General features: G+C 39.9%; 1 protein-coding gene across 4 annotated transcripts in view; it reads left to right on the top strand.

Moving 5' to 3' along the window:
- The window catches only part of LOC111156359 (epidermal growth factor), a 100,971-nt gene that overhangs the window by 13,609 nt on the left and 71,813 nt on the right, over positions 1 to 15,549 (top strand). For all 4 annotated transcript variants that reach the window (XM_022517157.1, XM_022517186.1, XM_022517175.1 and 1 more), the window contains exons 2-5: positions 9,118 to 9,317; positions 11,559 to 11,740; positions 12,109 to 12,336; positions 13,549 to 13,751. In XM_022517157.1, the coding sequence (XP_022372865.1) occupies positions 9,118 to 9,317; positions 11,559 to 11,740; positions 12,109 to 12,336; positions 13,549 to 13,751 (813 nt within the window). The remainder of the gene's footprint in view (positions 1 to 9,117; positions 9,318 to 11,558; positions 11,741 to 12,108; positions 12,337 to 13,548; positions 13,752 to 15,549) is intronic.

Below are 15,549 nucleotides of genomic sequence, written 5' to 3'. Positions count from 1 at the left end.
ACATTTGCAATTCACGTATCTGACAAAGCACTTGTATCCAAAGTGTATTTTTAAAAAATCTTTCAAATGAGACAGTAAGAAAACAAATAACATAGCTAAAACTAGGCAAAGGATTTAAGCAGTTTCTTCACCAAAGAGAATATAAGGATGCTAATTAAGTCCATGTAAAGATGCTCAACATTATTAATTGTTATAGACTGAATGCAGCTTATGTTTATGTTTTAATTTCTGGAACTTGTAGATGTTACCTTATATGGCAAAAGGGACTCTGCAAATGTGATCTTGTGATGGGGTGGTTATCCTGGACTATTTAAGTGGATCCTAAAGGTAATCATCAGTGTCCTTATAAGAGGGAGGCAAGAACATGCAAGGGGGAAGAAGACAGTGTAAGTGGAGAGAAATTTGAAGAGTCTGCACCACTGGCTTTAAAAATGGGGAAGGAATACACTAGATATAGGGAATACATATATATGGGGTGCAATATATTATAAAATTAGAGATGCAGTTATCGAGATGATGTAATTGTAGGAATCCATTTAAAGGGACCCACTTTAAAAACTCATTATTATTATTATTATGTAAGTTTCAGGTGTATAGCTTTATAATATGACATCTGCATATAATGAAGTCATCACCACCACAAGTCTAGTTACCATCCATCCCAAATGGTTCACCCCCTTCCCCTCTAGTAACCACTAGTCTTTTCTCTGCATTTATGTTTGTTTTATTTTATGCCTCCCTCCTGCCCGCCTTCCTTTTTTCTTTCCTCCTTTTCTTTTCTTTTCTTCTCTTCTTTTCTTTCCTTTTGTTTTTCCTTCTCTTCTCTTCCCTTCTTTTCTTTCCTTTCTTTTTCCTTCTTTTCTCTTCCCTTCTTCCTTCCCTTCCCTTCCCTTCCCTTCCCTTCCCTTTCCTTCCTTCCTCATTCCAGATAGGAATAGAATTTCTCTGTCTGACTTTTTGCTTACCATAATACCCTCTAGGTCCATTTATGCTGTCACAAATAGCAAGATTTTACTTTTTGTGGCTGAGTGCTATTCTGTTCTGTACATCTATGTACCATATCTTTATTCATTCATGTATTGATGGACACTCCATTTGTTTTCTTACAGTGGTGATTGTAAATAATGCTATAGTAAACATAGGGGTGCATATATCTTTTGAACTAACATTTTTGTGTTATTTTAATAAATATCCAGAAATGGAATAGCTGGCTCCTATGGTAGTTCTACTTTTAATTTTTTGAGGAATCTGCCTACTGGTTTTTGTAGTGACTACACCAATTTATAGTCCCAACAGTGTATGAAGTTTCCTTTTTCTTCACCTCCTCACCAACATTTGTTACACTTGCTATTCATTGTCTTTTTGATAATAGCTATTCTTTTTTTTTTTTTTACTTTTTTTTTGGCTGAATTATTATTTTTTTAATCTTTTTTTTTTAATTTATTTTCAACATAACAGTATTCATTGTTTTTGTACCACACCCAGTGCTCCATGCAATCTGTGCCCTAATACCCACCACCTGGTTCCCCCAACCTCCTACCCCCCCACCTCTTCAAACCCTTCAGATTGTGTTTCAGAGTCCACAGTCTCTCATTGTTCACCTCCCCTTCCAATTTCCCCCACCTCCCTTCTCCTAACTCCCCATGTCCTCCATGCTATTTGTTATGCTCCACAAATAAGTGAAACCATATGATAATTGACTCTCATAGCTATTCTGACTGGTGTGAGGTGTTATCTCATGGTTTCCATTTGCATTTCCCTAGTATAATTAGTGATGTTGAGTATATTTTCATGTGTCTTTTGGCCATCTTTAGGTCTCCTTTGGAGAAATGTTGACTCAGATTCTCTCCCTACTTTTAAATAGGGTTGGTTTTTGGTTGTTGAATTGTAGTTCTCTGTACATTTTGCATATTTACATCTTATCAGATACCTGGTTTGCAAATATCTTCTCCCATTCAGTAGGTCCCTTATCAGTCGATGGTGCTTTCCTGTGGTGTGCAGAGCTTTTATTTGATGTAGTCCCATTTGTTTATTTTTGCTTTTGTTACTCTTGCCTTTGGAGTCTGATCCATAAAGATGGCACTTAGACCAACATTAAGAAGCTTAGCTCTTATGTTTTCTTCTAGGAATTTTATGGTTTCAGGTCTTGCATCCAAGTCTTTAATCTATTTGGAATTAATTTTTGTGTATGGTATAAACAGTAGCATAGTTTCACTCTTTTGCATGTGGCTGTATGAGTTTTCCCAACATCATTTATTAAAGAGACTGTCCTTTCTCACTGTAGGTTCTTGGCTCCTTTGTTAAAGGGATCCACTTTCTAATCAGTTCCTGGAACGTGAATGCAGAGAATCTGGTCTTAGGGTGAACATGCCTAGAGCAGTGTTTCCTAGAATGGGTTTCTTAACACAGTTGAACTATGAGACAGTGCCCGGTAAGAGTTCCTGTTAAATTCAATTGGAAATAAACAGTACAGCATGATATTTAAAAGCTAGACTCTGTGACCAGAAAGATATGACTTTATTACTTATAAATAATATAAATCTGTTATTTATTGGCCACGTGACTATGGCAAATTAACTGCTCTAAACTTCAGTTTCTTCTTCTATACGGTGAAAATGCCGAGAGCCCCTACCTCCCAATTAAATGAAATAATGCATCCAATGAGCTACCTTAGTGATAACACCCAACATGTCGGCTATTATTATTCTGGTGATATTCACCACCTACCTTCTTGGAGCATCAGAAAGTGTCATGGCACATTAAAAACTGAGAAGTCCTATTGAAAAGAAACAAAACAATTTTTTAGAACCTTCTAGTCTCAGTATCCTGAGAACCTGGAAGTGGACCTCTTAAGCTTGATGACGCGAATCGGGCTGAGGGTTAGGTAGGGGCTACTTTCTGCTTTAGATGACACATGTCCACCACCGCTGTGGGACTAGGTGGCAAACTTCACTCACGTATTCCAGGAAGCAAAATTGAGCCCCAGAGCTTGTCTTACAGAATTAAGATTTAAATTCACCTCTCTGGCTCCCCTTTCTGGATGTATTATTTCTGGGTCACTTGGTGTCTCTCTCACCTGCCTTGAATGTTGACAGTAATGAATATGCTGAGAAGAAAGCTATGATTACTCTCAAATTAAATATGTGCCCTTTCACGTACAGTAATTAAAAAAAAAAAAACAAAAACAAAAAGCCAAGAGATGGAGATGGACTTTTAGAATGAAATAAAACCTCCTACCTTCTTAAAACCCAAGTTACCGCTCAAGTCAGCCCCTTGAGAGGCAGTAATAAATGACTTTTATCAGGAGTTTATGAGGGGAGCAGTGAGAGGAAGTGTGAAGCTTTCTTCCATCAGGTCTATCAGTTTATTTATTTATTTTTTTAAGATTTTATTTATTTGACAGAAAGAGCACAAGTTGGGCGAAGAGCAGAGGGAGCAGGAGAAACAGGAGAAGCTCCCTGCTCAGCAGGGAGCCCGATGGCACTTGATCCTAGGACCCTGGGATTATGACCTCAGCTAAAGGCAGACACTTAACTGACTGAGCCACCCAGGTGCCCCAGGTCTGTCAGTTTAAATCTATATTCTTTTTCCATGATGGTGTTGAATCCTGCAGGTCCAGAGCTCCCTTTTCACTGTCTGTCCTGTGAACCTTCAGTCTATCTCCGGATTTAGAGCTGGGTACCAGAGGTGGGGAGATCAGGGTACCATGTTGGCTTGAGAGACGACAAGGATTTGCTGTTAATCGGGTTGCAGGATGTTTCTGTGTTATCTAGGTCCTGTGAGTCTTTGCCCCCAGGATGGGACCTTCACTTTCTCCTTTCATTGACCTCTGTGAGGCCACTCCCACCAGTTCAGAGCCTCTGATGAGGTGCTTCTTTGAAATACTGTTTCTGCTGCCTACTTCAATCAAAACCTGCTTGTCCTAACTGACCTCTGAACCAGTTCTTGGAGTCATTAATAAAAGTCATCAGTGTGCTCCAAACATTCTGTCCTCCTTCCTAATTTCTGCAGATCCCTTACGAATCCCCAAGTTTGGGTAGTCAGAGGTTCTGATTGGTTTGCTGTGATCTGTTTGCTGTCTTTGGGTTTGTATTCCTTAGAAATGATGTTTGGTTTTCTATGCACTTCCCTTTTGCTGAATGGCACCCAAAATAAACAGCACAGATTTTGACAGGGGCAAGTTTAGCTGTTCAAATATGCATACCCTGCTGACATTCAAATCCATGGATTGTACCACATACCAATGTGCACAGAGTCACTGACAGGTCTGAAAAACCTTAACTGATTTATCATTTCCAGTGGTAGTATAGAATGACTATTCCACCAACCCTGATTCTCAAAGTCTTTCATTCTTTAAAAAAACTGTATTACATTTCAGGTCTACAGATACTTACCCAGGCCCTGGGCTGACAAAATGATGCCAACAGTGTAGGAAAAGAAATGAACAGTGTTTTGAGGGAAGTGGAATTAAAATCAGTTACATGGGGTGCCTGGGTGGCTCAGTCAGTTAAGCATCTGCCTTTGGCTCTGATCATGATCCTGGGTCCTGGGATAGAGTCCCGCATGGAGCTCCCTACTCAGCGGGGAGTCTGCTTCTCTTTCTCCCTCTGTTCTTCCACCCCTCCCCCGCCCCTCTGCTTGTGTTCTCTCAATCACTCTCCCTCTCAAATAAATAAATAAATAAATAAATAAATAAATAAAGTCTTTTAAAAAATAAAAATAATCTAAAATCAGTTACATAAGTAAAATGAAGATTGTAACTCAGACCAAGGCAGGAGAAAGGACAATATTCGGCTGCTAATTCCAACTCAAACACCAACCAGTGGTGGGTCCTTGGGAAACATCACTGAATTTCCTCATCTGAACTAGACCTATGATTTCCAATTTACCAAGTGTAAGAATCATCTGGAGTGTCTATTAAAAACACAGATTGCTAGCCCTCAGCCTAGCCCTACTGAATTGGAATCTCAAGGGAGGGGATCTGCAAAAAGACACACACACTCACAGCACCCTGTGTGATTCCTTTGAACAATTTTGGGGAACACTGAATTACGTAATATTTCAGTTCTAAGAGACTATGATAAACCCTGGATGCCATGATTCACCAGTGAATGGGAAAAATCTGAAGAGAATATTCATTAGTTAATTCATACTTAGTAATTTAATATTTTCTATTTATTTTTTGAAAAGTTACTAAAGTTAATGTTATGGTTTGTGTTTTAGGGATCTAGGTATTCTTCAGATTTTTCTTTTCATTTTTTTTTTTAAAGATTTTGTCTATTTATTTGACAGAGAGAGATCGCACGTAGACAGAGAAGCAGGCAGAGAAGCAGGCAGAGAGAGTGGAGGAAGCAGGCTCCCCCTGAGCAGAGAGCCGGACATGGGGCTTGATCCCAAGACCCTGAGATCATGACCTGAGCTGAAGGCAGAAGCCTAACCCACTGAGCCACCCAGGCGCCCCAGATTTTTCTTTTCTCTTTGGTTTATTCATTGTAATATCTGGCCTATCTAGTCCATGGTGTTCTGTTAAGCATAAATGAGATCAGGATGTGAAAATTTGTTGCTATCATTATTATTATTATTACTGCTATTAGTATAATAACTGTAGGATTGACTCTGATTTTATGAATCTGTAGTATCTGCTGGTGTCTTCAGCTTTGTTCTTATGGTTGAAGCCAGACAAATGAGCAAAACACAATTATTTCTTTATTTATTAAAAAATTTTGAGTATTGATTATGTACAAAGCATTATGTTACAGTCTGTCTAAAATGTTTAGAGTGCCTTTTCTTTCTCTCCTTTTTTTTTTTAAAGCCGGAAACCTCCCATTTAGTAATACTTTTATTTATTTTTTTAAAAGTTGTATTTAATTCTTTTGTAACTTCTATACCCAAGTGGGGCTCAAACTCATGACTCTGAGATGAAGTGTCACATGATCTTCTGATGAAGTCAGCCAGGTGTCCCCATTTTGTAATACTTTTATTTTTTTTTTAAGATTTTATTTATTTATTTGACACAGAGAGAGAGACAGGGAGAGAGGGAATATAAGCAGGGGGAGTGGGAGAGGGAGAAGCAGGCTTCCCACTGAGCAGGGAGCCTGATGTGGGGCTCGATCCCAGGACCCTGGATCATGATCCAAGTTGAAGACAGACGTTTAATGACCAAGCCACCCAGGTGCTCCCCCACCAATTTTTAAAATACTTTCAATGAATAAAAAGTTTTATTGGTCTTATCAATGTATCAGTGCACTATAAAATTAATAATATGGGCACATTTATTCAGTTTATAGAGAATGTATGACATGCATTTCAAAGAAATGATTCCTAGTGCTAAATCTACAGTCTGACAGATCAGTAGCTCTCAGTTTAGGGTGTCTTTTGTATGCCTTCTTCTCCTCTAGGACACATTGCTTTGGAAGAAATGAGTTACACCAACGTTTTCATCCCAGGGTTCAAACCTGAACAGTGGCACAAGACTATGTAGTGAGACCTCGGTTTTAGGAATCAACAATGACAAATTATACTTATGTAGTGCTCCACAATTAATAAAATACTTTCTCATCTAAAATTTTATTTCTGGGATCTCTGGGTGGCTCAGTCAGTTAGGCGTCTGCCTTTGGTTCAGGTCATGATCCCAGGATCCTGGGATCAAGCCTCACTTTGGGGTCCTTGCTCAGTTCCTCCCTCTCATTCATGCTCTCTCTCTCTCTCAAAATAAATAAATTCTTAAAAAAAACAAAATTTTAGGGGTGCCTGGGTGGCTCAGTGGGTTAAAGCCTCTGCCTTTGGCTCAGATCGTGATCCCAGGGTCCTGAGATTGAGCCCCGCATCGGGCTCTCTGCTCAGCAGGGAGCCTGCTTCCTCCTCTTTCTCTACCTGCCTCTCTGCCTACTTGTGATCTCTGTCTGTCAAATAAATAAAATCTTTAAAAAATGATAATAAATTTTATTTCTTCCCCAGTAATCCTCTGGCATGGGCAGGCAGGTCTTGTGAGATGTGTAGGGAAGCTGTGGTGCCAGTACTAGAAACAAGGCCTCTCAGCTCTCAGTTCAGTGCCCTCCCCATTTCTTCTATGGTACCTCTGGTTCCACAGCTGGAGTGGCAATAGAAAATGGGCTCTCCTTGGGGTGCCTGGGTGGCTCAGTGGGTTAAGCCTCTGCCTTCAGCTCAGGTCATGATCTCAGGGTCCTGGGATCGAGCCCTGCGTCGGGCTCTCTGCTCAGCAGGGAGCCTGCTTCCCCCTCTCTCTGCCTGCCTCTCTGCCTCTCTCTGTCAAATAAACAAATAAAATCTTTAAAAAAAAGAAAAAAGAAAATGGGCTGTCCTCCATATCTGCACAGGGATCTTCTATCACGGGAAAGATACAGGAAGAATGATGGAGCTAATTCGCTTGGACACTCATGCTGGCATCTGTTTCAAACTCTCACGATCTTGCACTTCTTCCTTCCTCTTATATCTATTCTTATATCCTCTAAAGTGGAGTTAATGTCTATATTATATATGACTATATATAATGTCTATATGTAATGACTATAGAACATAATCCCTGAGTAAGAGGAGGTTAATCCATCATTTCATTTAATGCTTAGAACAATAAACACATTTACTTTGTCACATTAAGGTATTAAAAGCTAATGTGAAAACAGAATAATGTAAACCTAGTGGGGAAGGTAGACTATGATAGCATTCATCTCCAGTGCCCCACTCATCCCAGAGGTTCCAGATTTTCTAAAGGCACAGTGGAAGGAGCTCAGGCAGAAGAGACCAAGGCAATTAACCGGGCTGCAGGAGACAAAGCTCTTCTCTGGCGTTCTCCTGAAGCATCAAAGGCAAGCTCTGTGCAGAGTCAGCTAATCACTGGTGCCGAGGTTTCCAAAGAGAAGTATCGCATTCCCCAGCAGGTGTTGACTACTTGGGAGTCCAAGTGGGAAGGTGGCCATCGCCTGGAACAGGAGACAATAGGGTTAGGGTTCAGGGCTCAGTCCTGCAGGATTAAAAAATCCAGGGAGATACACCACCCCAATTTAGAAATAAAAATATAGAGCAACTAGTTAAATTTGAATTTCAGGTAAATAGTGAAATGATTTTTTGGCATAAGTATGTCCCGTGCAATATATATGCAACTCAAACTTGACTGGGCAGCCTGTGTTTTATATGGCAATGCCAAGAGGGACAACACACTTCAGAGCATTCACAGGGTGTGTTCCTTGCTTCCGCCTAAGACCTCTTGTTTTCGGGCACCTGGGTGGCCTAGTCGGTTGGATGTCTGCCTTCAGGTTGGGTCATGATCTCTGGGTCCTGGGATCGAGTCCTGCATTGAGCTCCCTGCTCAGCTCCCTGCTCCCTCTACCCTTCCCTCCTGCTCATGATCTCACTCTCTCTCAAATAAATAAATAAAATCCTTAAAAAAAAAAAAGGGCCCCTTGTTTCCCCTATCTTCTCTGTCATTACCCTGAAGTTCTGTTCATAAGGTAAGAAGAGGAGGTGGGTTCCATTTCCAAAATGATAATATCTGTAATATTATTTCCATTTTGCATAATTAAAATTTACATTCATCCAGAGCTTATCCAAAACAGAGTTTAGGAGGTGGCTTCTTTTTTCATATAAAATGGCGTTTTATAGGTGAGAGTAGAATGTGGTTTTCTCTTCAAAAAGTTCTTTTTTCCTGAACATTTCCTTGACAATGTTCATTTCTTACAATCCATTTGTGAAGAAGATGATTTGTGAAATTAATGGAGAACATCCACAGAAACATGTTCTTCATATAATCTTCTTTATTGAAAATACAAAACCAGGAATTAAAAATTAAACCTACTTCGGGGGCACCTAGGTGGTTCAGTGGGTTGGGCCACTGCCTTCGGCTCGGGTCATGATCCCGGGGTCCTGGGATCGAGTCCCACGTCGGGCTCTCTGCTCGGCGGGGAGCCTGCTTCCCTCTCTCTCTCTCTCTCTGCCTGCCTGCCTCTCTGTCTACTTGTGGTCTCTCTCTGTCAAATAAATAAAAATAAAATCTTTAAAAAAAAATTAAACCTACTTGTATTGGTTGCCATGGGGAAATATTTAGTCTAAATCAGATGAAATATTGAAAATATACAGTTTGGTTTTTCTCTTCCCACCCAGGTCCTGCACCCTTCTTAATTTTCTCCCATGGAAACAGTATCTTTAGGATTGACCTGGAAGGAACTAATCATGAGCAATTGGTGGCAGATGCTGGTGTATCAGTGATCATGGATTTTCACTACAATACGGGAAGAATCTATTGGGTAGATCTAGAAAGAAAACTTCTGCAAAGAGTTTTTCTGAATGGGACAAGGCAAGAGGTAAAGAACAACCCTAAAGCATTTAAGGGATTTTTGTATAGGTTGACAAACATGGTATCATTAATTTGTAAAGAACAGATGAATGAAAATTACATTTCAATTGAAATATTTCTGACATTTGTAGATATTTGTTTCATTTGTATCTGTCGCATGTTACTGAACAAACTCATCAATGTGGTACTGATTCTCAGAAGACCCCAAAAGGAGTCAGGATGTCAATGGAATTTTGAAACTATATAAATTTATTAAGTCAGGTCACCACTTCATGGTTAAAAGAGATTACTTACATGATTACTTTTGGCTCCGGTGGTTCTCAGCTGAGGACAATTTTGCTCCTCCAGGGACATTTGGGAAAGTCTGGAAAGATTGTTGGTTATCACACCTGTGCTGGCAAGGAGAGAGAATGTGCTATTAGCATCTAGTGGGCGGAGCCCAGGGATGCTACTAACCATCCTAAAATAGAGAGGATGGCCCCCACAACAAAGAATTATCTGGCCTCAAATGTCAGTTGTGCTGAGTTTGGGAACCTGATTTGTTGAATGTCATGGGTTTTAGCACTGATATTTAGGAAGAAAACATTTTTGATTCTTTTTTTTTTTTTTAAGATCTTATGTATTCATTATCCATTTGAGAGAGAGCACAAGTGGAGGGGAGAGGCACAGGGAGAGGGAGAAGCAGACTCCCCTCTGATCGGGGAGCCCGACTCGGGGCTCAATCCCAGGACTCTGGGGTCATGACCTGAGCCAAAGGCAGACACCCAACCATCTGAGCCCCACCCAGGCGCTCCACCTTTTTTGATTCTTAAGGTGTTTGCACTCTGGGGGGAAAAAATAATAAAGCAGGTGTCAGATATAAAGTATTTTGCTTCAAGTACGTACAAAAGATCTTTGATCTTTCTCTGTGACTGGTGGAACCATTAAATGAGTCCCAGGAGGAATGTTCTCTAGATTCCTGAGAGATGGATTACAGAGACGCGTGACTGGAGAAACCTTAAGCATTTATTCCCAGGACAAAGTGCCCACTGTTTCTTTTGTTTTTCTTCAACTCTTTCTCCCTTCAGTTATTCTTAAAAGCTTCACTTAAGTGCTAATTTCTTTTATCACATTCTGGGACTTACTAATGTCACCTTTAACAAGAATGGCTACTCATTATTCTCCAGCCATCTGTAAAATAGTTCCAAAAGTCTCGAGTCTCAAAATCTGGAGAGTTTCCTGTCACAGACTAGGGAAAAAAGTTAAATACTTGTGAATTTGTGTCAAATCATTAGGAAAGGATTGACCTGGTGCCGAAAATCCACCATTGTATCCCCCTCCTTTGGGTTAAAACACTGTTACAAAAAACACCTGTTAAAATACAATTCACCTGGGTGAGCTAATATATTAATATGTTGGCAGCTGGTTCAATGGCTTGGCTAGATTACTTTGCATAAGGTGTAGGAATAGTGGAAGCTTGTGAGACTAATCTGCAAAATCTGAGTTCAGTGATGTCGTGTCAGTGGCTAGAAATCAGCTATGGTGGGAATATTAACAAACCAAGGAAATCTGCAACCACACAAATCAGGGTTTCTCCCTACCTCCCACTCTGCACCCCTCAAGAAGACTGACCGGTTTACCTGCACATGCTGGAATTAGGAGGTAAAAGAGGTTTTTGTTTGGTCTTTTTATCACTACAGAGCAGGAAACTGTACCCAAGGAGCATAAGGAGAGGCTCTGGTCTTTGGGCCATAGGGTCACAATGTGAGGGCACTGAAGACTTGTAGAAAAAGTGGGGCCTGATGGAAGAGAAGGGGCCAGGAAAGTGGGGCTCTAATGAGAAATTGATTTATTTTAGAAGTCTGTGCACAAAGGTCAAGGGCATCTTGCCAGATTTTGGCAAAGCTTAGAATTGGGTTCAGCTGAGAATGTGGAAAATTCCATTAGTAAATGGATAAACTGTCTTTAAGATAGCATGGAAATCTCTCTGATTATAGTTGAACTTGTTAATGCATTATGGTTGATTGCCTAATTTCAATAAGCCTAGGATAATTTTTCACTTTAAAGCCCAGAAATATTCATGAGGGAGGGTTAACATTGCTCCATCAAAACAATGGCACCGTATCTCTGACTATTTCATGATTTAAATAGTTTTATGAATGCACCAAAAAATGACAAGTACTTAAAAGAATAGACTTTTATACATAAAAATAAAAACGATGTTGGTGTGAATGAGAAAATAGTAATATTTTGAAATTTGATTTTACAGAGAGTGTGCAATATAGAGAAAAATGTTTCAGGAATGGCAATAAATTGGATAAATGAAGAACTTATTTGGTCAAATCAACAGGAAGGAATGATTACAATAACAGATATGAAAGGAAACAATTCTCGAGTTCTCTTAAGCGCCTTAAACTATCCTGCAAATGTAGCAATTGATCCAGTAGAAAGGTAACTGCTGTTTTCAGACATTGAAATATATATCAAAATCGGATGATAATTCATAGAATCAATATTTTGAACTCAGAAGGACCTCCTCCCTGAGAAGGTTGCCTGGATTTGAACTAAGGCAGGCTTCCCTCTACAAGTGGGGCTCTTGACTACCATGATTTCCTACTAGAGAAGCCTAATTCCTTTTTTAACTTGAAATTACATGGAATTTCCATAGCAGGGCAATAAATATTGGTTGAATTGGAATTTCCTTCAAAATAGTCCAACTCATCCTGAGTGGCTATCCAGGGACCGCTGTAACACTGAGAGTTGGCCATTTAAGTGACTTTACCTTCAATTACATGCCTATATAATGTGTTTGCTCTCAGGGTTATATTTTGGTCTTCAGAGGTGGCTGGCAGCCTTCACAGAGCAGACCTGAATGGCCTGGAAGAGAAAATTCTTTTAGAGACGTCAGGAAGAGTAACAGCTATGTCAGTGGATGTGCTTGATAAACGGCTTTTTTGGATTCAGTACAACAGAGAAGGAAGCAATTCTTATATTTGTTCCTGTAATTATGACGGAGGTTCTGTCCATTTTAGCAAACACCTTACACGGTAAGTTTGGGTTTTAGTATAAATTAAAGCAATTGCCACTTAAAGTTTGTCCAGCTGAACTGGTAGAATGGCTTAGCGCAGATCTGGAAGTCCAAAAGGCTTGAATGAGTACAAGTCGTAGATTTATCATTTATTGGACAAGTGACTTTGGGAAGATTACATGACTTTTCCTCAGTTTCCTTTTTTGGTGTGTGTGTGTGTGTGTGTGTGTGTGTGTGTGTGTGTTTAAAGATTTTATTTATTTATTTGAGAGAGAAAACACAAATTGGGGCCGGAGGGAAGTGGGAAAGGGAGAAACAGACTTCTTAACCGAGCGGGGTGCCTGATGCGGGGCTCAATCCCAGGACCCTAAGATCCTGACCTGACCTGAAGGCAGACGCTTAACCATCTGAGTCATCCAGACGCCCCTCCTCAGTTTCCTTTAATGTGGGGATAATAGCAGTAACTATTTCTCAGGGTTATTGTGAAAATTAAGTAAAGAAATGCAAATAAAAACATTTAACAGAGTTTTGGCATCTAATAAATTCTCACATGTTGGTTATAGGTTATAGTTGCTCTTTTTGGAATTACTATGTCCTATATTTGTGAAGCAATTATGTTTCATTTGATATGCTATCTTGCCTGTAACTGACTCACCAGCTTGTGGTAAGAGGCAGAAACTAGTGAAGTGTGAAATGGATGCAACCAGAATCCACTCTTGGAGTATTTCTATTTTCTTCCCTATTTCTACTTTATTATTATTTTTTAAGATTTTATTTATTTATTTGACAGAGATCACAAGTAGGCAGAGAGGCAGGCAGAGAGAGAAAGAGGAGGAAGCAGGCTCCCTGCAGAGCAGAGAGCCCGATGCAGGGCTCGATCCCAGGACACTGGGATCATGACCTGAGCCGAAGGCAGAGGCTTTAACCCACTGAGCCACCCAGGTGCCCCCCCTATTTCTACTTTAATCACACTTAAATGTTGATTAGCAAAAGAATGGGACAATGAATCTGAAGCTAGAAATTATACCCCATTAATTCAGATTATGAATAAATAAAATTTTAAACTTAATATCTGCTTCTAAACCTAAATGGGATATAATTGAAAAGGTAGGTAATTAAAATTCAGTCAATAAATTGAAATGAAGTGAAATGTCAATAAGCCTGGGAACAAATGTTCTGCCATTCTTTATATTTTTTCTGTTTTTTTTTGTTTGTTTGTTTTGTTTTTTAGGCACAATTTGTTTGCAATGTCCCTTTTTGGTGATCGGATCTTCTATTCAACATGGAAAAAGAAGACAATTTGGATAGCTAACAAACACACCGGGAAAGATATGGTTAGAATCAACCTCGACCCATCATTTGTACCACCTGTTAGAATCAAAGTAGTTCATCCACTCTTACAGCCCAAGGCAGAGAGTGATGCTTGGGCACCTGGTGAGTCATCTTTGACCTTGAACGGAGTCTGGTATTTTGTCCCCACCCATCTACCTGCAGAAGCCAGACAGTTAGGGGCCATCCTTGGTGTCTTCCACTGCCCCAATTTTCAATCTACTGCCAAATCCTTTCCATTCTACCTTCTAAATACATCTCTAATATCCACTTCTTTCCTCTACAGTCCAACAACCAGCATTTCTTGCCTGGCCTGTTGTAGTAGCCCCTCAACTAATCTTTCTGTTTTTCCCTCTTGCCTTTAAATAGTTAATCTGATCCATTAACTCCCCTGCTAAAAATCCTTCAAAAGCTTTCCTTTGCACTTAGATTGAAATGTAACATTTTACCAGGCCTATCAATATTTGATGAAACTGATCTAACACTCCTCCTCCCCTCGCTAGAATCTGACTCAAGTCTTTCCATAGTTGCTCAAATATGCTGTCCCTTTCATGACTTCAGGCTTTTGCTGTCGCTCCTTTCTCAGTCTAGACTTTGTCTTCAGTTCTAGCTTAAGTATCATGTCCTCAGATTAGCCTTCTCTGGTCATCCAGTCAAGAGGAACCTCTTCAGTATACTCTTCTCTGAACTTATCCCAAGATGTAATTACATATTATTTTGCTTTCTTTTTGATTTTATCTCCCACTTGATTATAAATATTGTGCAGGCAGGGACCATGCCTATTATTCATTTGTTTGTTTGTTTATTATTTAAACCTCCCTACATTCAGTGGTTACTGATGTCTTTATAAATGAAGAATTTTAGATAACATTAGTAAAATGGATGGTTTGACTGAATCTAGTCGCAGTCCCAAATTTCTACTTCCAAATGCAGTCTCTGAATTCTTTAGCATACACTTTTTTTAAAGTCGGCTCCTCAATGTGGTTCCTATACCACACAAATGACGTACTAACATTTTCTATACGTAAAAACTTAATTTCAAGCAGGCTTTGACATATATTTACTCTTATCCTCAATTAGCCAGGAGAGGTTCTGAGATGGAATTCTTTGTTTTCCTTCTATCTGTTGGGTACCACTGGGGCTTGGCAGTAGTGTGGGAAATGGTAGGGACTGCGGGTCCCTGCTGCAGTTCGTAGATGAATGTGTCTTTTCCCACCCTAGACACAGGTCCTGAAGAGAGCTGTGGAGACTGAACAGAAGGACAGGCATGAGATTGCTGAAGGGAGACTGGAATCTAGGGGAACTGATGTTACTATTTCTTATATCCTCAAAGAGCTAACTAATAGTGTGAGGACTTTTTTTTTTTTTTAAGATTTTATTTATTTATTCGACAGACGGAGATCACAAGTAGGCAGAGAGGCAGGCAGAGAGAGAGAGGGGAGGAAGTAGGCTCCCCTCGGAGCAGAGAGCCCAACGCGGGGCTCGATCCTAGGACCCTGGGATCATGATCTGAGCCGAAGGCAGAGACTTTAACCCACTGAGCCATCCAGGCGCCCCCTGTGAGGACTTTTTAACTGATTTCTTTAAAAACTTAGGTAGAAACCATAATTTAACTTGGGTAACGACTCTGCTTTCAATGCAAGTGATGAGGAACTTCCAAGGATGAAATAAATTCCAAGAGATGAAGTGTTTATTCAGATAAATTATTTATAAAAAAAAAACTGATTTACTTTAATTTACAAAGCGGAAGTTGTGGGAAACAATTCAGCTGTGGGTTTGGAGCATAACATTAAGTAACTACCTAGTGACAGCGTTATAAATGAGATGGTGGCCGTATTCCACGCAGCAAGGTGGCGAATCTGATATTCCGCCAGATACCTTCCATGGGAAATTTTGACTCAAG

Source organism: Enhydra lutris, unplaced genomic scaffold (genome assembly GCF_002288905.1).
Source record: "Enhydra lutris kenyoni isolate GAN:26980312 unplaced genomic scaffold, ASM228890v2 scaffoldscaffold3, whole genome shotgun sequence".
Lineage (NCBI taxonomy): Eukaryota > Metazoa > Chordata > Mammalia > Carnivora > Mustelidae > Enhydra > Enhydra lutris.
Note: the sequence above shows the minus strand (reverse complement) of the source record. Positions and strands in the feature narration are given on the sequence as shown.